Source organism: Carcharhinus amblyrhynchos, chromosome 7 (assembly GCF_965287045.1).
Source record: "Carcharhinus amblyrhynchos chromosome 7, sCarAmb.v2.hapA, whole genome shotgun sequence".
Lineage (NCBI taxonomy): Eukaryota > Metazoa > Chordata > Chondrichthyes > Carcharhiniformes > Carcharhinidae > Carcharhinus > Carcharhinus amblyrhynchos.
Genome location: NC_137330.1, coordinates 59,819,312 through 59,845,116, shown reverse-complemented (window position 1 = coordinate 59,845,116; position 25,805 = coordinate 59,819,312). Strand labels below are relative to the sequence as shown.

Here is a 25,805-nt window from a genome sequence, read left to right as displayed (position 1 = left end):
ACCCAAAAAAATTCCCTTTTGAATCTTGTTAAGTTTCAATGAGATGACATCTTATTCTCCTAAACGCTAGAGAATAAGAACCCAGTTCAATCAGTCCCCCGTCACAGGATAACCATCTCATCCCAGGAACTAATCCAGTGTAAATATAAGTTGTCCCGGTATGGTCACATAAAAGCCCTTACAATTAATACAGAATGTCCTTATTCTTGAGCTCGCAAATCCCTTTAAATGAAGGCCAGCATAGACTTGATTGGTAAGGGGATCAAAGGTGGGAGAATGGGGTTGATAAACTTATCAGCCATAATTGAATGGTGGAGCAGACTCAATTGGCTGAATAGCCTAATTCTGGTCCTATATCTTATGGCCTTTATAACGTCATTTTTTCCCAGTTGCTTGCTGTATTTGCTTGCTAACTTCCAATAAAACAAAACTAACAAACAACAGATGCTAGAAATGTGAAATAAAAACAAAATTGCTTGAAATACTCAGCAGGACTGGTAGCATCTGTGGGCAAAAATGTTTGTCGATGACCCTTCCTCAGAAATAAACCTTGTCTGCATTGCTTTGCAGCCTCTTTGTGTCCTCACAGCTTGAGTTTCTATGTAGTTTAGCACCTTCAGCAAACTTGGATATATTACTCTTGGTTTCTTTGTCCAGGTTATTGATGTAGATTATATGTAGTTGAAAACTGATCTTCACAGCAGCCCTTAAAAACAAAGTACTGGAAAAATTCAACATCTGACAACATGTGGAGAGAGAAACAGAATTAATATTTTGAGCCCAATGTGGTGATTCTTTTATTTCCATGAACCCTTCTCTTGTGCATTAATGTTTTTTGGGCATCTTTTTGAATATTTTTTGGAAATCTTCTGGTTCCCCTTTATCGTGCCAGCTACTTTCTTTAAAAACCATGATAAATTTGCCCAATGTAAGGGCAGCATGGTGGCACAGTGGTTAGCACAGCTGCTTCACTGCACCAGGGACCCAGGTTAGTTTCCGACCTTGAGTGACTCTGTGGAATTTGCACATTCTCCCCATGTTTCTTCGGGATTGGGGGGGGCTCGCAGGATCAATTGTGGTGTTACAGGGATGGGTGGGAGGTGGGCCTGGGTAAGATGCTCTGTCTAGAGTTGGTGCAGACTAGATGGGCCGAATGGCCACCTACACTATAAGGATTCTAATTTACCTTTTATGGAGCCATGTTGACTTTGATCATGCTATTATTATTTTGAAATGCACGTAACTCCAATCCCACAGCAATGTGGTCAATTGTCCTCTGAAACAGCCTAACAGTCAACTTGTATTCAAGAAGGTGCCTCAGTATCTTCTCCAAAGGCGATAAGGATGGGCAATAAATGCTGAACTTAACAAGAATGCCTACATCCCAGGAATGAATTTAAAAACAAAAGTACCATGGCCAAGCCACTATTTTTCTGTGTTCTCTAGAACAGTTTGTAAGAGCAGCATTTCTTGCTGCTGCTATCGGAGTGTGGAATGATGCAGACAAACCTTGTTTATTATCCATCTCTGGTTCCTCTAACAACTGAATGTGCTGCATTGCGTGGAATTGAATTATTTGTAAAACAGACCAAGTGCATGGGTGAAATGTTTTCTTGTCTGATGGGAATTTAATTATGAGAGAGTGATTGTTCTTTCCCCTCATGCCAATATATTTGCATATTCCGATATTTATTGATGGATACTCTGTATAGACCAAGGGTCAAGTTTCAGATTTGCCTGACCAGGCTGCTTTATGGTCATAATAAACCAGTTAGTGCATTAGGCCTCAAAAACCATTTTTGTCATATTGTGTTTTACATTCCTCCTTAAAGCACTTTGGAAGTGCTCAAAAGACATAATATGAATACAAGATAAAATATGCATCTCAAAAAATAAATGTAATATTTTAAGCATTGTTCTCTGCACATCATTGCCAACAAGAGTTAACCTTGAGCCTTTGAAAATTTGTAACTCTGCAAAAAGGAGTTTACATTAATACTATTCACATCAGACTTAAGTATGGTTTTCCATGGTTTGTTTAATTAATTCACACTCTACATTTCCAGGTAGGTCAGTCAATTTGCATGTATTAAATTTAAGATTGCAATCTAGTATGAAATTGATATTTTAATGGATTGTTAAGCAGTTTGTCTGGAGATGTACAGAAAGTAGTCTGTTTTAGTAGAAGGAAAATATAATTTTTGCAAATAATGTGCATAACTGAAAAGACAAAATTCATATTTTATGCTGAAGTCTAAAGTTGTCTAATATTAAGAAGCAATACAGACTTCTCCTTCTCAAGCAGATGCCATAAGATTTTTAACAAATAATACCCTGCTTTTCAGCCTCTGGGTGAGAGTCATTTAGATAAAAATTCAAAAATGATCAAAGAGGAGGAGGAAGAAGAAACTGCCAAACCAAAGCCTTCTGACATTGTTAAAAAGGTATTGTTTGTCCAATAAACTTGTATTAATTAATTAGACAGCTTTGATTCCATGTAAATAGTAGTCTCTCTGCAGATGATCTTGGTTTATTTAGCCTTGTAGATTTCTCTCTGGAGGAAGCAATTTGTAATTTAAAGTAACTGCAAATTCCTAAAACACTTGAGATTGGACTTGAAACTAAAATATGGATTTGGAGGGATCAAAGTTTCAATAATGTATGCGGCACACAATTTCACTGTGAATCATAAATGAGCTCTAACAATCCCTTACCTTATTTTTTTTACTTTTTTAAAATTAATTACCATTTCTATCCTTCGAGTACCTGTAAGGTATCATAAGGTTCAATATCTACATTTTCGACCTGTGGTCCACATGAGAGCTCTTTTAATTTCTAATTTGTATATTTCTCTCCTTGTCTTGTTTCCACTCAGCACTGAGCTGAGTTTGGAAACTTAACAGCGCATAGATTCAAATTTTATCTCACCAGAATCTTTAACATACCATGAAATAATCAGGACATATATCAAGTAGCAACGCAGTGAACTATTTCCTACAATTTGCATGTCACTTGAAGCATTTGTTTCCTAATAGACATGATGTTTGATCAGTTATTTTGAAAGATTACCATTCAGGTAGCATTACTAATGGTTAAAGTCCAATTGATACCTCCTCCCAGCTACCAAGATTTGTGGGCAGATGTATTATAGGTGCTTGACTTGACCTTAATTATGAAAAGTGATTTATAGAGTCTTCTAAAATGAAGGAACGTTCATGCTATTTGTGATTTGAAACAAGAATGATCCTTATGACCAGTGGAATTCATGTCAAGTATTTGGATGTGCTTAGGATGGTTAAGTGATACCATAATTTTATTTTTCACTACTTTAGCCTTCGTTCAAGCAGAATACTGGGGTCATCAATGTTGCCGATATAAAAGACACAACTGAAATCGATAATAGGAACAGAGCTACGATAGAAGATCTCAAGGCACAAATGGCTGACCTGATGATTCTTGTTGAGAAACTGAAGATTCAGCACAAGTAATAGAGCTTTTGGATTTATTACTAGTATTTTTAAAAAGAGCAAACAGAATTTCTTCTCAATCATTGATTTGCAAACAGTTGTTGCATGCTTCAAACTGACAAATGAAGGAGTGGCACTATGTTTTATTTTTGCTAAATTTACAGCATTTACACATTTCATTCCTACCTGTAATTTCCTCTTTCAGCTTGCAATGCATTTAAGTAACTTTTGATATCTGCTCTATCCAAGTTTTTTCCCTTTGTATAGTTTTGACAATTTTCTCTTGCTGTTTAATTGGATGGTTCAATTTACTGTCATTCATTTTTACTACTTTTACTTTGTGATTATTTCATGGATCTTAATTTCTACAAATTGTTTTATCTGCTGGATTTTTTTTGTTCACATTTTGGCCCATCTTCCTGTTCATTTGCAGGACACATGGGTTCCAGACACATGAAGAGGTAACCAATGACTTTTCCTTGATATTCTTATAGAAACATAATGGTTATGGTACAGATGAAGGCCATTCAGCCCTTCATGTCTGTACTGGCTGTCTGAAAGAACAGCTCACCTAGAACCACTCAGCTGCTTTCTCCACATAGTCCTGCACATTTTCCTTTTTATATAATAAAGTTCCCTCAATTGAGCCTGCCTTCATATTCTCAGACCGCGTACTCCAGACACTAATAACTCGCTGTGTGAAAAATATTTTTGCTCATGCCGCTATTGCTTCTTTGCTGGTTACTTTAAATCTGTGCCCCTGATTCTCAATCCTTCCACCCATGGAAACAATTTCTTCCTCTGTCCAGACCCCTTATGGTTTTAAATAACTTTATCAAATCTCCACTCAACCTTCCCTGATGAAAGCTGCTCCACTTCTCCGATTGGAGGTCCTCAACCCTGGAACCATTCTAATGAATCTTTTCTACAGTCTCTAATGCCGTTGCAACCTTCCTAAATTGTGGTGGCAACATTGGATTTGGTACTCTAATTGAGGCTGAAATATTATTTTATATGGGTTTAACATTTATTTGCTTTTGTATTGTTTTCCTCTAATAATAGAGCCCAGGGTGCCGAATGATTTGTTAACCATGCTTTAAAAACTAGTCCTGCTCCATCAATGATTTATGTACATATATTCCCAGGTGGATCTGCTCTTTCACCCCCATTATTTAATATTTTCTTCCTACCAAAATGAATTATTTCACACTTCCCTGCGTTGAATTTCACCTGTTACTTGACTACCCATTCCACCGACTTGCCTACGTCCTTTTAAAACTCTACACTATCCTCTTCACAGTTCACTATACTTTTCAAGGTTTGTATCATCTGCAAATTTTGAATTTTGTGTCCTGTACACCAAGCCCTAGGTAATTATTATATATCAGGAAGAATAGTGGTCCTAACACACAGCTCTGGGAAACTCCATTATAAAACTGTCTCCTGTCTGAAAAACAAATGTTAATCATTATTCTTGGTTTCCTATCACTCTGCCAATTTCTTTATCTATTATAATACTAACCCTTTTATTCCATGAGCAGTATCTTGTGCGGTGCCTTATCAAATGCCTTTTGGAAGTCCATGTACATGGCATCAACAGCATTACCCTCATCCATCCTCTCTGTTTCTTCTTCAAAACAAATAAAGCAAGTTAGCCCTTATCTTGGTTTGCCCTTAACATACCTAGGCTGGCTTTCCTTAATAAATTCGCACTTGCCCAAGTTCCAGATTATCATTTCTAGAAACTTCCCTACCACCAAGGTTAAACTGTAGTTGCTATACTCATCTTTGCACCCTTTTCTTGAGCATGGATGTAAAATTTACAAATCATCAATCCTCTAGCACCACCCTGAGTCTGAGAAATATTGGAAAATTCTAGTCAGTGCTCCTGCGACTTCCACCCTCACTTCTCTTGGCATTCTTGGATCCATTGTATCTGGTCCTGGCACCTTATCAATCAAAGGCAGCCAATCCAATATCACCACCTTATCTATTGTAAACTGTTTACATGTCTTGAGTTACCACCTCTTTTGCTATGACCTGTGCAAAATCTTCTTCCTTGGTAAAGATTGATGCAAAATATTCATTTAATGCATCAGTTATGCTCCTTTCATATGTAAATTTTCTATTTGGTCCCTATTGGGTCCCACTCCTCTTTACCACCCTTTTACCATGTGTATGCCTATTGAGGACTTTTGGATTTGTAAGGATCTGGGAGGCCCTTCTGGAGTCTCACTTGGGTTTGGAAACCTTCCTGAATGCACCAGGAATGAGTGACAATGCTATGTTATGTCTTAAAATGACAATTTTATTGAATAATGTTTCAAATAATAGTTACATCATTATAATTGATAATGTAAAAAAAAAACTTGATTGAAAGGAGAAAGCGCTCAATATATTAGAAGAAAGATCATTCTACTTGCATCCTACAATACAGATATATACAATATTGCAAATGTTCACCCCAAATTGCTCTGTTCACGACTGCTCTCCAAAAAGATAAAATTCCACTTGGTTTACACATCAGCAAGTCTCCAAATAACATTACACAAATGGGATATTCTGTCACTCATTCCATTCACATCCTTCCCTCCTGTAATCTCGAGTGCTTGCCTTACGAGGAAAGGCTGGACAGACTAGGCTTTATCTACTGGAGTTTAGAAGAGTATGAGGTGACTTTATTGAGACAAAAAAGATTCTGAAGTGACAGGATGGATGTGGAAAGGATATTTCTCTTGTGGGAGAATCTAGAACTGGCAGTGGTAGATGGATTATTGACAAGCAAAGGAGTGAAAGATTTTGGGGGAGGCAGGAATGTAAAGGTTATTGAACCTGCTCCACCATTCAGAGGGCCAAATGACCTCGTAATTTGCATGTTTGTAGGAATATTTTCAATTTGGCAGGCTGTGACTCGTGCAATGCCATAAAGATCAGTACCGGGCTATGTGCAATCTAAATTAAGAAAACTAGTGAAATGCATCTAAATTTGCTCACAATACAAAGAAGATGGGAATGAAAGCTGTGAGGTGGGCACAGAGGCTGCAAAGCATTACCAACAGGTTGAGTTGGCAACAAACTGGCAGATGGCGTATAATGTGGAGAAGTGAGTTAATTCACTTTGGTCATAAGAATGGAAAAGCAAAATAAATTTTAAAAGACAAAAAAACTTGTAAATATTGATATTCAAAGGGATTTGTATAAAGAGCACAAAGTTGCTATGCCGATCCAGCAACCAATTACAAAGGCAAATAGCATGATGACTTTTATTGCAAGGGAATTGGAGTGTAAGAGTAAAGAAGTCTTGTTACAATTGTGCAGGGCTTTGTCAAGAGCCAAAACCTTGAGTGTTGTGTGCAGTATTTGTCACCATATTTAAGAAATGGTGCATTTCCAATGGAGGAAGTACATGGAAGGTTCATAGATTGGTTTCTGGGATGAGAGGGTTGTTCTATCATGAGATTTGCGCCTATACACTCAAGTTTAGGGAGGTGATCTAATTCAAACATAGAAAATTCTTAAGGGGCTTGACAGGGTGGACACTGATTGTTTCCCCTGGCTGAGGAATCTAGAATACTGGGGCACAGTCTCAGAATAAGGGCCTGATCAAGTAGGACTGAGATGAGAAATTACTTAGGAGGTTCTGAATCTTTGGAATTCTCTATTCCAGATGGCTGTGGATGCTCCAGCCCTGAATTTATTTAACACAGGGGAAGAGAGATTTTTCATCACTCATGAAATTAAGGGGTGTGGAGTGCAGACAGGAAAGTGGAATTGAAACCAATGATCAATGTGGTCGTACTGAATGGCAAAGCAGACTCAGCAAGTTATATGACCTATTCGTACTCCTGTTCCTTACGTTCTGAACTAACCTAAATTTAAACCTTATGATACCTTGATTGTTTCCTAAATGTTTCCCTTCTGCTACTTGACCCATTTCATTTTCCAGAAATAGTTCCCATTGTGTTTCCTTCCTCCTTGGACCTGAAGTATACTGATCTCGACAATTCCCCTAAACATGTTTCAGAAACTCTTCCCCTTCTTTGCCCTTTATGATATTGCTACCAATGAATACATTAGGATAATTGAATGCCCCCCCATTATTATTTTGCAGCCCTCCATAATTTCCTTGAAAATATTGTTCCTTTACCTCTTTCCCATTAGATGGTGGCCCTCCCACCCAATAGTGTAATCGTTCCTCCATTGTTCTTGGCTCCAATCAAGGAGGTTGTTGTCTTAACCTCACTTGGACATCCTCTCCTTTGGGCAGTTTCTCCAGCACTGTAAAGTTCTCAATCAGTACTGCTCTCTCACCCCTCTGTTTTTCCCTATCTTTCTTGAATGTCTTGTACCCAAGAAAATTTGGTACCCAGTTCTGCCTATTTTTTAAAGCTATTCTACTTTAGACCCTGAGCATGATATCATCTGTACTTATATTGCCTATAGCTTACCAACTTAATTTACCTGTACGTGCTTTCAGAACATAACTTGATTGCATTCCCCTTTACTCTGACTCCACCTTATCACTTACTATTTATTTTGCTAGCTTGACATAAGTTTGCATCTACAGTGTAACTGATGCTGAAGTGGAACAAGCAAAACATCCTAATTATAATGCTGCATTCTAAATTAACAATATTTACTCCTCATGTCCACAGGAAAGAAATAACTGAACTAAGGAATGACTTTGAAGAAGAGAAGAAACAGCGTACTGCCTTGCAGGTAAGAGTCAAAACTGGCACAATGGGCTGAATTGTTTTCTGTTGCATTGTAAAACTCCATATGATTCCAAAATATAATGCTGAGTTTTATACTGGCAAATAAACTGGTTTAACTGTACTGAGCAACTATCTTGGGGTAACTTTTTTTTGGCTGAGGACGGTCAGCTGTGACTTCTTTGGTAGAATACCGAACTCAAAATCAGAAGATTGTGATTTCAAACCCTATTTCAGAAACCAACTCCAGATAAACACTCCAGTGGAGTATTGAAGAGGTGCAATGCTACCTTTCAGATGAGGCACTGAACTGAAGCTCCATCTACCCTTGGAGGTGGATGTAAAAGACTTAGGGAATTTCAGTAAGGGGGATCTCCCTGGTTATCCTATTGTTCAATCAACCTCAGTAAAATAGGTTAACTGGCCGTTATTGTGTTGTTGTTGTGAGACCTTGATGTGTGGAAATTGTTTGCTGCAATTCCCACTACATTTCAGAAGTACTTCTTTGGCTTAAGCACTTGGGCACATCATGAGTGATACAAAAAAAGTAAAACTTTTTTTTGTTTGCTCAGTACAGTTAAACCAGTTTATTTGCCAGTATAAAACTCAGCGTTATATTTTGGAATCATATGGAGTTTTACAATGCAACAGAAAACAATTCAGCCCATTGTGCCTATTCCAGCATTTTTTGAACAAATCTATTCACTTGGTTTTAATCCCTGTTAGTTTTATTCTTCTTGAATATAATATCACATCCCTTTTAAAAGCTTTAATGGTGTTTATTTCCTTTATGGGAGGGCAGGGGGGTGGGGGGGCATCAACATCCTAACAATGCTCCATTGTAAAAACAAAACCCCTACCATTGATGTTCATGTGATATTTTTAATTGATGCCCTTGAGTTACTGACTCCTTAACCAGGGATTTTTATTTTCCCCTGAATTTACCTTAATGAAGTGCAGTATAATTTTGAACAGCTATCAGATCTCCTTTTCTATACTCTAATGAAATGGGCCCTCCACATGTCTAAGGCCTTTCGTCCCTGGCATCATTGCTTCTGAATCCTCCCCATGGCTTCACATTCTGCCTGAAGTAATGCCCTCAAAACTGCACATTTATTAAATGTAGTCTAATCAATGATTTGTTCAGATTAAAATTGCTTTGCTTTGGTATTCTAAATCTCATTTATAAATCATGTGGAACTATGTTTTTGTGAAATATCCTATTTTTCTTAAATACTTCTCTTTCTGAATTCCTTTATGTCGCTTGTTCAAATCTTTTTAAAGCTTAGCAGTTTAATATATGTTTGCTCTTGCACATGTTTTCAAAAATCTGTCATCTTACATTTATCTCAACTTTACTTGTCATACACTTACCTAACCTAATCTAATCTGTGTCCTCCTGAAGTTAGTTAGATTCCTCTTCACATTTTGTCACGTGCTGAATTTTTGTTTTGTCTGCAAATTTTACTGATATGCTCCCTGTACCCAAGCATAGATCATTTATTTTTGCATTTGCACTGAACCCACCACTGGACCCTGGGAACTACCAGTTTTCACAACCCTCCATGTGAAAAGAATCTATTAATAACTGTTTCCTGTTCATACTGGTTCAATACCAGTGTTCCCTGTAAATACTTTTTCTGGGTGTGCGGGTTAGAGCAAAGAACAACACAGCATGGGAAACAGGCCCTTCGGCCCAACGAGCCCGCGCCGCCGTCCCATTGTCTCAGTGACCTATTCATGATTTTAGTCTACGCCTAATGTGCGAGGATCAGGGAGGTCCAATATAGGGACAATTTGTTACCCAATCAATCAGCCTAAAAGCACATCTTTGGGATGTGGGAGGAAACCGGAGCACCCGGAGGAAACCCACGCAACCACGGGGAGAACATGCAAACTCCCACAGACACAGGCCCAAATCCATGTGTCCGCACAGCAACAGAGATAGTCTCTGAGCTGTCATGTTGCCCTCGAGATGGTCCAGTTTAAGCACACTAACGACATGAAGCAATAGGCAACTCCCGAAGCAGCGTCCAAGAGCAGCCCATTACAACCTGCCGCATGCATGCCCCTTGCTGGTCAATAAGGTGGACTTAAATGCCTGTGGAGACAAAAAATTCATTATTAAACAGGCAAAGACTGTAACATCCCTGAGGCAAAAAACATAATCCCAAGACTACAATGTTTAGTAAGGCCTGCTATATCCCCCTATATGTAGACCGCTCATGTGGCTGTCTAAGTGACTCTTAAACAACCCTAGCGTGACTGCTTCCACCACCTTACTCGGCAGTGCATTCCACACCCCCCTACCCTTTGCGTGAAAAACTGCCCTCTAATAAGTACATAGGGTTAAGTACATATCCCTTTTTTACAGCTGTGCCTGTGCAGTAACTTAGCCACTTAGCCTGGGCAGGGACTTGCGCTACTGTGCAGCTTGGAGGGAACATTACTTGGCAGCCTTCTTTGTGTGCTTCAATTTCGTTAATGATTTTCTTGTATGTGGCAACTGATCAACCACCATTTGAAAATCTATATGAACAACATCTAACTCATTTCTGTTATGAATGCACTTTGTTGTATCAGCAAAGAATGCAATTAATTTTCAGGCATGGCTTGCCTTTTACAGTTTGCATTTTCCAGGCTAGTTGTCTTCAATTAGCTCATGCCTTGCCAAATGAGTATGAATTTTACATCGTATCCTCCAGAAGCTTGTCCACCAAAATTGGGCAAAAAGTCTACAGTTACCTTGTTAATACTTTTATCCTCTTTTTGAAGAGAAGTAGTGTTTTGGTTCAATTTCCATATCAAAGAATGGTTTAACAATTGTGGTCAAAGTCATTTTGCCATTTCTTCCCTGACTTCCTTGAGTACTCAGATGTATTTTATATATTGAATCTTACTGGAGTGTGTTTTTTATGATGTAGAATTTATTAAAGATTTATAAGGCACTTCTAAGAATTTTAAATCTAGAGTTTACGTCAATGTTCTTATGAATTCAGGAAAATGTTTGCTTTCACATGCTAAACACAGCATATATTTCTGACTAACTGTTTTTAAACTGCCAATACTTCACAATAATAAACATATTTGATATCTCTATGATACATTAGGGTAGAGTCTAAAAATTCGAGTTCTTATATCTTAAAATATTTTGAATGGTAGCTTTGAAGATTTGCTGTTGTTGCATTCTAGGTGATTTATAAAACACCACCTTGGTTCTAGATGATTTATTTGTTAAATTTTCTCCTTCAACTATGAGTGAAAAAACCAAAATGTTCTCCTCATCCAACACTTGGCTATCTCATTCAATTTCTGATAGTATAGTAATAAATTAAATGTTTGGGCTGCAACATTGTTTACAAGAGAGTTGGTAACTCTTCACACTGCAGTAAATTTCATTTTTTTTCCCATTTTCTATACACTTCCTCTTGACCACTTGCGATGGTGTGTGTTGACACTTTGCTGGAGTTTAGCATCACCTATCTCCGGTGTTATTTTGATGGTCATATTTCATATGAGTCAGGTAGTAAGTGTCACACAATCTTTTGACACCATGAGACATCAAGACTCATGTTGACATCTAGATTCAACACACCCTGCAGCACTTGAATAGTTGTCATGGTGAGAACTTGGGCAGATTTCGTCAATCTCAACCCAAAGGTGGAGAGACCAATTGGAACAGCCAACTTCCCTGGGTGAAATAAGTGACTGACCATTAAATCTGGGCTGTTATATCTCAGCTACATAGTTCTAATTTCACTTAACCATCAGTGAATAAATATAATGTTGTAATTAAGCTTGTTCACAAAACCATGTTTTAAACGTAATTCTGTATGCCTCCTGCTTAGTATGATTGCAAGACTAATTGTATCAAAATTTGAGCCAAATCTTTTCACACACGCTTCTTGTTGCCATTACTGCAATATAGAGATTTTGTATCTGTTAAAAGGATCTGAATCAACACACCAGGTTGACCCATTCTGCCAGGTTTGATGGCTGGTTTGTGCTAAGTAAATGCATTGAAGGGAAGACAGAGAACAAAATCAGGGTGAAAGGGAAAAAGGATATGTCGATAGAGTGAGATGAAGTAAGGTGGGAATGGAGGCTTTCGTGAAACAGCAACACTGGCATAGACCTGAACTACATTTTTTTATGCTCTAGAATTCAATGTAATTCTAAGCTGCCTGAAATGATGGAGAAAAACAATTGATCGAGAATAGATTCAGAATACAGTAGCAAGAGAAGTTAAAAGAAAATTGTAAGTTTCTATAGGTATGGAAAACAGAAGAGATTTGCAGGAATAAAGTTGGGTACTTGGAATCAGATTCAAGAGATATAATATGGGATAGGCAAGTGACGGAATCGTGAAACAAATATTTATCTTTGACCCAACTGATAGAAAGAAGTTCTTGAAGTTGTGGGGAACAAGGGTTGAGTGAAAATGAGGAATTTAAAGAAATGACTAATAGTAAATAAATTGTGCAAAAGACATCATTGGGACTAAAAACCTGTAAGATTCAATAAAAGCATTTACTAGTCCCAGCATGATGTGGCATAATGAGCTCCCACATGTTTAGATTGATCAGGGTGTTAAGTTGAAATTGGCAACATTAAAGTGTCTCCTTCACTTGCCCATACTTTTTACTTCTGGATTGTCTGTTCAACGTATGCAATTTTAGAGGTTGGAGGATATCTCCTGCCAATCACTTGTTCAATTATGTCTTCCCATCCAGTTGTCCAATTATCAAGAGACAAGTAGTCAAAGGATACCCCTCCCATTCCAACCCATTGTCGTCTTTAAGCCTAGCAATGCCTAAACAAAGAACATTTCTATTTTCCCTGTCTTTGGTCAGATAACAGGTTCCCTTATGAAAATGTAACTCTCTCCTGACTTGCTATTGTGTGTCTGTATCAGTTCTGGCAGGCTGCTAAATGAAAAGCAAGAGTTAGACTTATTTATAAATTATTACATTTTTTTAAAGGTTTTTTAAGGTCGTTGGACAGCCATTCTCTACAGCTGTCAAATGGCCTACTTTCTAGGTTTTAAATGAGGTTTTCTACATAGTGGATGAGTTTTATCTTCCAGAATTCGTTGGGATTGAGGTTGCTCCCCACAGACTGGAAGTTGCAAATGTAACCCGTCTTTTCAAGAAAATATTGAAGAAGGAAATTGGAAACTTATAGGCCAGTTAGCCTGACATCAGTAGTATGAAAAATGCCAGAAACTATTAAGGACCTAGTAACACACAGCAAATCCTAATTTAATTGTGAAAATTCAGAATTAATTTATGAAAAGGGAATTATGTTTGACATCTGACAGCATTTCATGAGTGTAATTGGGTGCTGCAAGGATCGGTGCTTGGGCTTTGGCTATCTATAATCTCAATCGATGTTGTACCCAGGTTTGCTGATAATGCAAAGCTAGGAGGAAAGTAAGCTACAAGGAGAATGCAAAGGGATTATAGGCATCCAGGAAGGTGTAAAATGGAGCATAATGTGGAAAAATGTAAAATTATGTCAAAAACTTGCATGTTCTCTCCCCGAACTTCTAGAAAAAATAGAAAACCACATTTTTTAACAAGACGAGAGAGTAAGAAGTGTTCATATCCTAAGGGACCTGGATGTTTTTGTACATGAGCCACACAGTTAGTATGCAAATAAGCAAACAAAGTTTTGTTTTATTCATTTGAGTTTTGCTAGTAAGGCCAGCATTGTTGTTCATTCCTAAGTGCCCTCGAAAATTCGGAAAGCAAATAGTAAATGTCCCTTTATTGCAAATGGATTGACATATAAGAATGAATTAGTATTACTGTAATTATATGGGATGTAGTAACACCATACCTGGAGTACTGTGTACAGTTTTTGTCTCCTTTCCTAAAGAATGATATACTTGCCTTAGAGGGAGATTCACTAGATTAATTCTTGGCAGAAGGGATTTGTCTTGAAGTTGAGTAGAATTTGCCTGTAATCCCTAACATATGGAAAAATAAGAGATAATCTAAGTGAAACAAAATTCTTCAGGGGCATGAGAAGGTTGATGCTAGAAGAATGTTCCCCCTGACTTGAAAGTCGAGACAGTAAGAAGTCCCACAACACCAGGTTAATGTCCAATAGGTTTATTTGGTAGCACAGCCACTAGCTTTTGGGCCTCTGACCCTTCGTCAGGTAAGTGGAGAGAACCAGTGATCAATAGTCCCAGAATAAGGGTCATCCATTTGGGACTGAGATGAGAAATTTCTTCACTCAAAGGTTGTCAATCTTTGGAATTCTTTACTCCAGAGGACTTTAGTTTCTCAGTACATTCAAGGTGGGGGGGAATAGAATTGATAAATTTTGAATACTAATAGAATCAAGAGCTATGGGGATAGTTCATAAAGATAAAATTAAATTGGAAGATCAGCTATTGTTATTTAACGGTCAACTGACCCACACCATCTCTTGTGCTTTGCACTGTTAAAGAATAATTAGCAAGACCTTCCATTTTTAATTACCAACTACATGCTTTCGTTGAAAGTTGCATCTGTGGCTATGAGGTAACCACGTGATTTTGCTGGGACTTGACATCTCTCCAGCAAAGCAGAATATACTACCAATAATGATCCTTCAGAATGTCCATGATTTGGATTTTTCCACTGATTTCACAAAATTAAATGTTCTCTAAATTTTTGTGTATCTAAATAATGGTCACTTTTTTTATAGCTGGAGATAGATAAACTGAAGAAAGCTGTCCAGTCCACGTGAGCTACATTCCATTCGATATTTGGGACAACTTGCTTCGACTCAGTTTCTGCAAATAACCAGGAGAACCAGTACTTTGAAATACTTTCCCCCTTTTATTATAATCATTGTCCTGTATGAAAATGTCAGATATTATGATATAACTTTATAAAGCTGGGTATAATTGTATGATGTAAATTTTTCGCCAATAAGATTTAGAGGCCTTATCTGCTATTGTGCTGGATTTGCAGACTATGCATTCACGGTGAATGTCTGAGTTTGCTTACTGTACTACTGAATCTGTATAAAGGGGTCAGAGATGTTTAATTTTTGATTAAGATGTAGTTTAATTTTTTTAATGAAATTCTGCTGTTATAGTTTTGCAAAACTGTATAAGATTGACGTATAGGTATTTTCAGCTAAATGGGAAAGAGCTTAATAGATTTTAGTTTTTTTTCTCTACAGGAAAGAGAGTTTAATCTTGCTGTATACAATTTATTTTAGCTTTCCTATCCAGGGTAAACACTATTGTGCCTGATTGAAGCCTGCAGATACAAGTATTAAATGAATATATAAAGTTGGTGGTTTTAAGGGACAAAGGAATGTAAACTACAGACCAATTCCCTATGCAAAGTAAAACTATGTATTTTCATATCTGAGGTTATATTATATAATTTAAATGGTTATTTACACATTACTTGCAATAAAGGGAGCTTACGGCCTTTACAAAAGGGTCTGAGGAAATGGGCAAACATCAGTTGCATTTTTATTATGTTTACTTTGAATTATGATTCAAGACTATGTTTATTTTCTGTTTACCTGTGGTCCTCTCTTTCTGATCAGTTAATGTTGCAGATGCAGTAAGAAACCTACATTTCTGAAGGGGGCAAAATAACTCAAATTTTAATTGCTTTTACATGGAATCGTTTGCTCCTAGAGAGGTTTTAAAATAAGTGGTATTGGGGACTGATTTTCAACAGTCCTTTGCTGCAATAAAACTCATTACAAACGATCATGAATGACAATCATTTTTATTAAAAATCCATATACTGATTTTCTTTCTCATCTGTTACACATCAGTACAAAAACAAAGTACAATGAATTGTTCTATAAATGCATTAGTTGTTTATAACATCCCATTCCCTGTAAACCCTTTCAAATTTATGGCTCATCCACTTTTATTTTTACATATTGCCTGATAAAATGAGAAAAATTGATTGTAATTCATTTTTATAGTCCAAGTTCTAACTTTCATAATCAAGTTTTCTTCATAATTTGTTTTAAAGTTGTGCAATAATGCATACTTATTGCAAGATTTTAATAACCATTTTTTAAGGCTGATTTGGCTAAAACAAATACTTTTGTGGTTGTTTCCTTACAAATAGATCTGCAATAATCTGGAAGAATTACTTGGAATTCTGTAAATACAAAATCATTGATTATTTTAGACATTAAGTTAATTGCATCTTGTAAGGGACCACCGCACTAGAAATTATCATCCAAATGGTTTCATTTAAATTTGTATGGCTCCTCTATTAATATAACTTATTGAACATTTATGACAATTTCTAAACAATTAAATTGTGAAATATTTTTTCAACTGGCTGCTCCCTATCTCTCATCAGAATGACTGACTGTCCCCTCAAATGCTTACTGACAATTGCTCTCCCTTTTGCGTCAGTTGTGCTTCACACCTTTTTATGTAATATGACATTGCCTACATGTCAACAACTGCTGTATCTTACAGGAGTATATGTTGTTGTCCCTTAAGGTACCCTATTATAACATGCAACAGCATGCTAACAATTAACATATAAAGAAGCAATAAAAAGCAAAATGTAATGCTTTTTTAGAAAAAGCTATTTTTTAATTTGGTTTAATTTGATGTGTGTTTTGGTGGCTCGGCCAGCATTTATTGCCCATCCTGAATTGATCTCAAGAAGGTAGTGGTGTGCTGCCTTTTTGAACTGATGCAGCCCATGTAGTATAAGTACACCCAAAGTGCTGTTAGGGGAGGAGTTGCAGGATTCTAATCCAGTGATAGTGAAGTAACTGCACTACATTTCCAAGACAGGATGGTGGCCAGGGAAACTTCCAGGTTGGATTTCTGATGTGTCCGCTGTCCTTGTCTTTCTAGATGGTACTGGTCATGGGGTTGGAAGGTGCTGTCACTGTTGGTGAATTCCTGCAATGCACCTCGTAAATGGTGCACACTGCTACCTCTGCATCAGTGGTGGAGGGAGTAAAATTTTGTGACAGGAGTGCCAATCAAATGAGCTAATTTGTCCTGAAAGGTGTCAATTTTCTTGAGTATTGTAGAAGCTTCACTCTTCCAGGCAATTGGAGTATTCCATCGCATTTGTTCCTAGTAAATAGTGGGCAGGCTTTGGAGAGTCAGTTGAGTTACTTGTCGCAGGATTCCTATCCTCTGTTCTGCTCTTGTCGTCGCAGTGTTTATGTGGCTATTCCAGTTCAATTTCTGGCCAATGGTAATCCATCAAGATGTTGGTAGTGGGGAATTCAGCAATGATACTGCCATTGAATGTCAAGGGGAGCTGGTTATGTTCCCTCTTGTTAGAGATGGCCAATGCCCAGTGCTTTTGTGGCTTAAACAATAAGCCTGGACATTGTGCAGGTCTTGTGGCATCTGGACGTGGACTTCAGTATCTGAGGAGTTACAAATCTGCTAAACATTGTGAAATCATGAGCACAAACATCTTCACTTCTGAACTTGTTAATTGATGAAGCAGCTGAAGATGGTTGGACATGTGACATTACCTTGATGAAGTCCTGCAGTGATATCCTGGAACTGAGATGATTGATCTCCAATAACCACAACCATCTTCATTTGTGCTTGGTGTGACTCTAACCATTGGGACATTGTCCTCCTGATTCCCATTGCCTCCAGTTTTGCTAGCGCTTGATGCCAGACTTGATCAAATGCTGCCTTGACGTGAAGGGCGGTCATTCTTGCCACACCTCTGGAGTTTAGCTCCTTTTCTCCATACTTGAACCAAAGCTGTAATGAGATTAGGAGCTGAGTGACCATAGTAAGGTGTAGGAACAGAAGTAGGCAATTTGGCCCATCAAGTCTGCTCCACCACTGAGATCATTTCTGATCTGATAATCCTCAGCTCCACTTTCCCTTCTTATTCCCATAACCCTTGATTCCCTTACTGATTTAAAAACCTATCTAACTCAGCCTTGAACACACTTTTATGACCCAGCCTCTGCAGCCCTCTGATTCACTACATTCTAAGGGAAGAAATTCTCCCATTGCCCCGTTTTTAAACAGGTGACCTTTTGCCCTGGGATTATGCCCTCTGGTCCTAGACTCTCACACAAGGAGAAACTCTCAGCATCTACTCTGTCAAGCCCCCTGAGAATCCTATTCTTCTAAACTCCAATGAGTACAGGACCAACCTACTCAACCTGTCTTGGTAAGCAAATCCCAACATATCTTGTAAATATTCTCTGAACTGCCTCCAATGCCAAAATATCTTCCCTTAGAAATAGGGACCAAAACTGTTCAGTAAATTCCAAGTATGGTGAAGTTTCAGCTGATTTCCCTATTTTTATACTTCATTCTCTTTCAAATAAAGGCCAACTTCTCATTTATCTTCCCTATAATTTGCTCAACTTGCATGCTAACTTTTTGTCATTTATGCACAAGGACCCCCAAATCCTTCTGTGCTACAGTCACTCTCTCTTTAAATAATTATTTAAGTATATTATTCTTCCTACCTGTTACGTAGTGCCATTCCAGGCATTGTCAATACAATTCTGGCTTTGTTAGGAATAAAAGGTATTGATAAGGATAAACTTGGTACAGGTGTTTGCATCTCTAGGTTTCCTTGGAGCAACCTGCCTATCTGCTCCAGTCCTTACATGTTTGATCCATGACTTCCAAATATACTCTGCCTGAGAGAGGTCTCCACCTTCTCCATGTCAATCTCAGTTCCCACTGGTTCCTCAAGCCAGATGTCTATTGCTGTGCTGACTTAAAGAGACAGCCCACAATCAGCACACTATTAAAGTGCATAACTTCACATTTTTCTACATTATATTCCTGACGGAATCCAAATTGAGCATCAGAGAGTAGGTATAATAAAAAACACAAAATGCTGATACTAAAACAGTCTGTGTCCAAAAGCACCAAACTTGGACAACATTCAATTTGGGCTGATGTGACAAGTAACATTAATGTCACAGAAGCACCAGGCAATGACAGCCTCTAACAAAAAAGCATCCATCTCCCACCCCTTCAAATTCAATGGCATTACTATTGTTTATCAACATCCTGTGGGATACCATTGACCAGAGATAACTGTACCAGCCATTTAAATATTGTGACTCCAAGAGCAGGTCAATTAGGGTGCCTTTAGTTATTGTCAGCGCAGGCTCAATGGGCCAAAGGGTCTTTTCTGTGCTGTGTAACAATGACACAATCTCTATCAGATAGATTCTAAGGACAAGGCCAGTAGATGCATTGGAAGACAACCTCTTGCAAGTTCCCCTCCAAGCCATGCAACTGTTTTGCTGTTCCTTCATGGTGTTGGGTCAAACTCCTGAAACTATTCCTAACAGTATGTATGCCTCTACTATAAGGGCTGCAGCAGTTCAAGAACATGGATCACTATCATCTTTTCAAGGGCAATTATTGAATAAGAAACACATGCTGACTTAGCCAGCACAGCAATCCTTGGAACGAATAAAAATACAAGGTTGCTACAAGATTTGGGTGCACTATAAACTCTTTGGTCAGTGAGGAATGTCTTGCTAGACACATCTCCCAAATATACTGAAATTAAAACTTGCTGTACTTATTTTGTTAGTTTGTATGAGAACTGTTGCACATCTGTATCATTTGCTTCCGTGCTTTGTAATGAACCAACAGCTTTCAATAATGCAACTGCTCTTGTCTATAAATTTGGAGGTCGCTTACACTTGCACAGCAATGAGGCAATATAAGTTTAATAATTTTCTGAGATGCCTGATGCTATGTAACATTGCACAAAAGTGTCTTTTAGCTATTATCTGAAATTATATAAATAAAACATGAATATGCTGCAGCTTTGGGGAAAGAAGATCTCTTTGTACTTTGACCTATCTGCTTTACCATAGTCTTAAGATTTGTCTTAAATTCTTCTGGCCAACCATTTGTTCACATCCACTCTGCCTGTTCATTGCCCTTTCAAACTGAATAGAAAGTGATAGTCACTAAAGTGCAGTAACACCTCAAAGATTAGTCTTATCTTAAAAGAGCCATTTTTAAATGAATGTGAGAATTGCCCATTTCGTCAGGACGCAGTGGCACCGTGGAATTTTGGACTAGCAATACAGAGGCCCAGTGTAATGCTCTTGGGGACCCTGGTTCGAATCCCATCATGGCAGATGGTGAAATTTGAATTCAGTAAAAGTCTAATGATGACAATGAAACCATTGATTGTTGTAAAAAAAACCTATCTGGTTCACCAATGCCCTTTAGCAAAGGATATTTGCTTTCCCTGCCTGGTCTGGACTTACCTGGACTAAGACATTGGGAGACTGTCAGAAAATCCACTGCACTATTGCTGTCTGTACACCTGTGTTTCTCAACCCTGGATGTGAACATTTTATGAACTGCAATATGAATCACTGCAATGTAGCTCTGCACCCATTTGCTAGTACATTCACACCCATAATTATAGCATGCTTATACCTTGCTTTGTCAGATAAATAACACGTAATGTTTCCAGTTCCCAAGGGAGGCTGTAACAGTAGACCTGATGGCATGATTGCAGTGTCTGTGGGTTTGCACTGATGGTCCATAAGCAATTGCAGTATTCTGTAAACGTTGGATGGGGAAAAAAGCATGTCATGATAAATTGATAGCCAACAGAACTATATTGACTGGACTGACATGACTTTACCAACCAATTTGCCGGCTTTGACACTCCGACATGGTAATAGCCTCGGAACTAATAGCAAGCTGGATGCAATGCAGCACAAGTTTAAAGTTTATTTGTTAGTGCCACAAGTAGGCTTGTATTAACACTGCAATGAAGTTACCATGAAAATTCCTTAGCCGTCACACTCCGATGTCTGTTCGGGTACACTGAGGGAGAATTTAGCATTGCCAATGCACATAACATGCCACAGCTTTCTGAATATGGGAGGAAACCAGAATACGCTGAGGAAACACACGCAATCGCGGGGAGAACCTGAGACTCCACACAGATAATGACTCAAACCGGAAAGCGAGTCTAGATCCCTGATGCTGTAAGGCAGCAGTGGTAACCACTGTGCCACCGTGCTGCCCAAGGGTACCTGCAGGCAATACACACCATAGTGCCAACAGTGGCACTAACAAATAATCAGCTACCATGAACAAATTGAGCTTTGTTTCCTGCCAAGGGTACTGACTGACCTATGTGTGGTGACTTTCTCCTGTGTAGCCCCATCTCCACTTGTGTAGAATGCTGTACTGTGTGGCAGCGGTAATGCTCATTGTTTATTCCTGCATTCAGATTGTTTCTCATGTTCGCATGATCCAGCAGATAGATGCTAAGTGTTATGTGAGCCAAATCCCAAAAAGAGAACCCTGACAAGCAATCACAACTATTTTCAAATTGTATATTGCAATGAAAAAATATGTACACTGAAGTCAGGAGCCACAAATTTCAGTAACAGTTTTGGAGACTTTAAATATTAGAATTAAATTATTCATTAGCAAAAAAAGAAGCATACAAGATTACATTTACACAGTTAAAGTTTGTCTTCCAGAACATTTCCCCAAAAGGTTAATAAGCAGACTGCAATAAATGATTTAACATTCTATGTATCCTAATAATTTTGCACTTATTCCCAACCAATCGATACTAGAACTAAAAATAAATGTCTACAGGTCTAAGGTTGATCCTGTCTCTTTGAACATTTGGAATTTGAAATGGTCAGAAATAGAAAAACATTAATGACCTCCAACTACCCAATGGACAAAACTGCAATATAGAATGAATAAATGCAACTAGTAAAACACTCTTCATTGTATTTCCCAGTATTAATATCATGTGAATGCTGTTCAATTTAGACAACAAAATTCTGTGGTCAGTGGAGGAGTTGAAGAGTCTATTTTGTATAAACACTGCGTAAGTACTCACTGATCACTGTCTTGGAATGATGAGGGAGGTAAACCGCAAATAATGCTGAAGAGTCTCAGAAGGAAATGTATCAAAAGTCCAAAATCCATATATTATGCTAGTAAACACCCACTTTTCCCACAGTTCTATTTTTTTCTCTATTTTTCCTTCATTCAACCTTCCATTTTTTCTTCTCCCACTTCTCTCTTCTCTTCAGTCCTTTCTCCTCAATATTCTCTCCTCATTCCCCTCTCCACCCTTCTTCCTGTCCTCTCCTCATTCCCACACTTTCTCCATCCCTCTCTCCTTCACCCCATCTTCACCTTCTTCCTCACTTCTTTATGTTGTTCTCTCCCATGTTTTATTCTCCCACCTCGTTGTCTTCCTTTGCTTCTCTACTATCTGCTTTTTCTTCTCATGCTAGTCCCCTCACCCTGAAAAGTGCCCTTCCTGGTGACTCTCTGCATTGGATTTTTTTTGTTCATTGAATATGAATAGCTATGGCAAGTCAACCAGAGGGTGGTGAATGGAATTCACTACCATGGAAAGTAGTTGAAGCCAAAAGGACATCTGATTTCAAGAAGAAATTAGATATAGCTCTAGTTTTGGGCGCCGTACTTACGCAAGGATATTTTGGCCTTGGAGGGAGTGCAGAGGAGGTTTACTAGGCTGATACCGGAGGTGAGGGGGTTGAGCTATGAGGAGAGGCTGAATAAACTAGGCTTGTACTCGTTAGCGTTTAGAAGAATGAGGGGAGATTTCATTGAGACGTATAAGATGATGAATGGGATGGATAGGATAGAGGTGGAGAGACTCTTCCCACTCAGAAAGGATAGTAGGACTAGGGGGCACAGCCTTAAGATAAAGGGGGGGCGGTTTAGAACGGAGTTGAGGAGGAACTTCTTCACTCAAGGGGTGGTGAATCTCTGGAATTCTCTGCCCGTTGAAGTGGTGGAGGCTACCTCGCTAAATATTTTTAAGACGCGGGTTGATGGGTTTTTGATAAGAGAGGGGATTAAGGGTTATGGGGAGAGGGCAGGAATGTGGAACTGAGCCACGACAGATCAGCCATGATCTTATTGAATGGTGGGGCAGGCTCGAACGGCTAGATGGCCTACTCCTGCTCCTATCTCTTATGTTCTTATGTTTAACTAAAGGGTTAAGAGGGATCAGGATATTGAAATTGATGATCAGCCACAATCAAAATGAATGGTGGAGCAAGCTTGAAGGGCCAAATGGCCTACTCATTTCTAGTTTCTATTGTTGCCAAGTCCAATATTTGTTGCTCAACCCTCATTGGTCTTGAGTAAGTGGTGGTGAGCTGCAGTTCATATGCTATTAGTGAAGGATCTCCAGGTTTTTGAGCCTGCAACTATGAAGAAATGGTAATACAGTCTCAGTAGTGTGACTCAGAGCAGAATTTGCAGGAGTGATGTTCCCATCTGGCTGCTAACCTTGTTCATGAGAATCATATAAACTAGAAGCAGGAGTAAGCCATTTAGACCCTCAAGCCTGCCCCGCCATTTAGATCGATCGTGGCTGATCTCACCTCAGTCTCAACTCCACTTCCCTGCCCATTCACCCTAACAATTCAAACCTTGCTAGTTAAAAGTTTGGTGCCTCTTCCTTAAATTTATTCAATGTGCCAGTATCCAGCACTCTCAGCAAATTTCACCATCTCGCCACCCTTTGAGAAAAGTAATTTCTCATCTGTGTTTTAAATCTGCCATCTCTTATCCTAAAACTATGACCTCTTGTTCTGAATTCCCCACAAGAGGAAACATCCATTTCATGTTTACTTTGTCAATCATCCTTATTGTGTACACCTTAGTTTGACCTCTCATTCTTTAAACTCCAGGCAGTATAGGCCTAAATTGCCCAATCTCTCTTCGTAAGACAAGGCCCTCATCTCTGGAATCAATCTAGTGAACCTCCTTTGAACTGCCTCCAATACAGTCACACCCCTCATCAAGTAAGGGGACCAAAACTGTACACAATATTCTAAGTGTAGTCTCACTAATGCTTTGTACAGTAGCAGCCACACTTTGCTATTTTTATATTCTAATCCTTTAACAGTAAATGCCAAGATTCCATATGCCTTCTAAATAGTAGAGATCATGTATTTAGAATGTCCTGTGGAAGGAAACTTGACAAAATGCTGCAATGCCTATTGTGGCTGGTGTGTCACTGTAATGATATAATACTTTAGTCTTATCTGTTGTACAAGGCAAAAGGTACCAATCACTCATAATAAATTGAGTAAACACAGTTAGGCTCATTCATTAAGACTAGGTACATGAGAACACTTGTACATTGGTAGAAAGCTTGAAGACATCTAAGCCATCTATGTGCACGGCTGAAAGCAAAAGTGAAACAAAGTCTGTATCTCATAACATATTTCCATTCTGGTGATGCTACGCTGATATCTTTTAAAGGTATGTTACAACGAATGGTACATATTAGTGCCACTGAGTGCTGGCAGAGAGAGTGAATATTTTAAGATGACATGGGATGCCAATCAAGCAGACTGCTTTGTCTTGAATGATGTTGAGTTTCTTGAGTGCTTTTGCTGCTGTACTCATGCAGGCAAGTGGCAAGTATTCAACCACACTCCTAACTTGTGCCTTTGTAAATGATGGACAGGCTTCAGGCAATCAGGAGGTGAGTTATTGCCAGCAGAATTCCAGCTCCTGACTGTTGTAATATCATATTTGTACGGCTGGGCTAGTTTGGATCCTGGTCAATGGTAATCCCCAGGATGTTGATGGTGGAGAATTCAGCAATCTTGTTGGCATGTCAGAGGGAGATGGTTAGATTCTCTCTTGTTAAAGAAGCTCATTGCCAGGCATGTGTGTGATGTGAGTGCTCCTTGCAATGTATCAGCCTGAGCCTTCAATGTTGTTCCTGTTGTATGCAGGTACAGATTGTTATAGTATCTGAGGTACTACAAGTGATACAGAAGACAGCAAACATCAGTGAAGATCCCCATTCTGGCCTTAAATGGCAGGAAGGTCATTGTTGAAACAGCTGAAGATGATTGCAGAGAAGAAAAATGCCCACCTGGTTGGTTAGGTACCCCAATCTATAATTGCCAAAGTACCACTGAGCATAAAAGTAGCTTTTACCCATCTGTTAAAAATTTCATTTAAGGCAATAATTTTTTTCTCCTCCCATACATTTAGATTTCTCACGCAAAATAAAAAGGGACTGATGTCCACAATCACATGATTTGATCACAAATTGAATTTTGCATTAATAAAATATCAAATAAGAAAGCTTCAGCTTTTCTGGCTAAGATACTCTCAATTGTTTATATTTTGCTGCCTGAATACATGACATCATTCGTTTGAAGCCCTCAGGTGCTAATTCCTTGCATTAAGTAAATAAATTGATCTAATCTGGAAGTCACTACTAAAACAATGGATTGTTCAATGTCTATATTCATTGCTTTCTTCTGTGAAAATGACAAAAATTAGTTCACTGAATAATGGCTGTAAAGTTTTAGGACAGTTTTGGTGAATTAATCATAGTGTAAAATTAATTGTAAATTTTGCTTGAATTTCAGTAGCAAATATACAATATTATCTTAAAGCACCTTGTCATTCTTTGATTTGCAGAGAAGTTATGATTTTATAGGAAGCTACTATTTATCCATTGAACCATAGAACCATAGAACATCACAGCACAGAAACAGGCCTTTTGGCCCTTCTTGGCTGTGTCGAACCATTTTTCTGCTTAGTCTCACTGACCTGCATCTGGACCATATCCCTCCACACCCCTCTCATCCATGT

At 38.4% G+C, this 25,805-nt stretch overlaps 1 protein-coding gene across 3 annotated transcripts in view; it reads left to right on the top strand.

Annotated features, from left to right (window-relative positions):
• The window catches only part of cd2ap (CD2-associated protein), a 231,083-nt gene extending 215,175 nt beyond the window's left edge, over positions 1-15,908 (top strand). For all 3 annotated transcript variants that reach the window (XM_080192426.1, XM_080192425.1, XM_080192427.1), the window contains 4 exons: positions 2,346-2,444; positions 3,333-3,484; positions 8,123-8,186; positions 14,879-15,908. In XM_080192426.1, the coding sequence (XP_080048552.1) occupies positions 2,346-2,444; positions 3,333-3,484; positions 8,123-8,186; positions 14,879-14,920 (357 nt within the window). In that variant the 3' untranslated portion in view covers positions 14,921-15,908. The remainder of the gene's footprint in view (positions 1-2,345; positions 2,445-3,332; positions 3,485-8,122; positions 8,187-14,878) is intronic.
• The last annotated feature ends 9,897 nt before the right edge of the window (positions 15,909-25,805 follow it).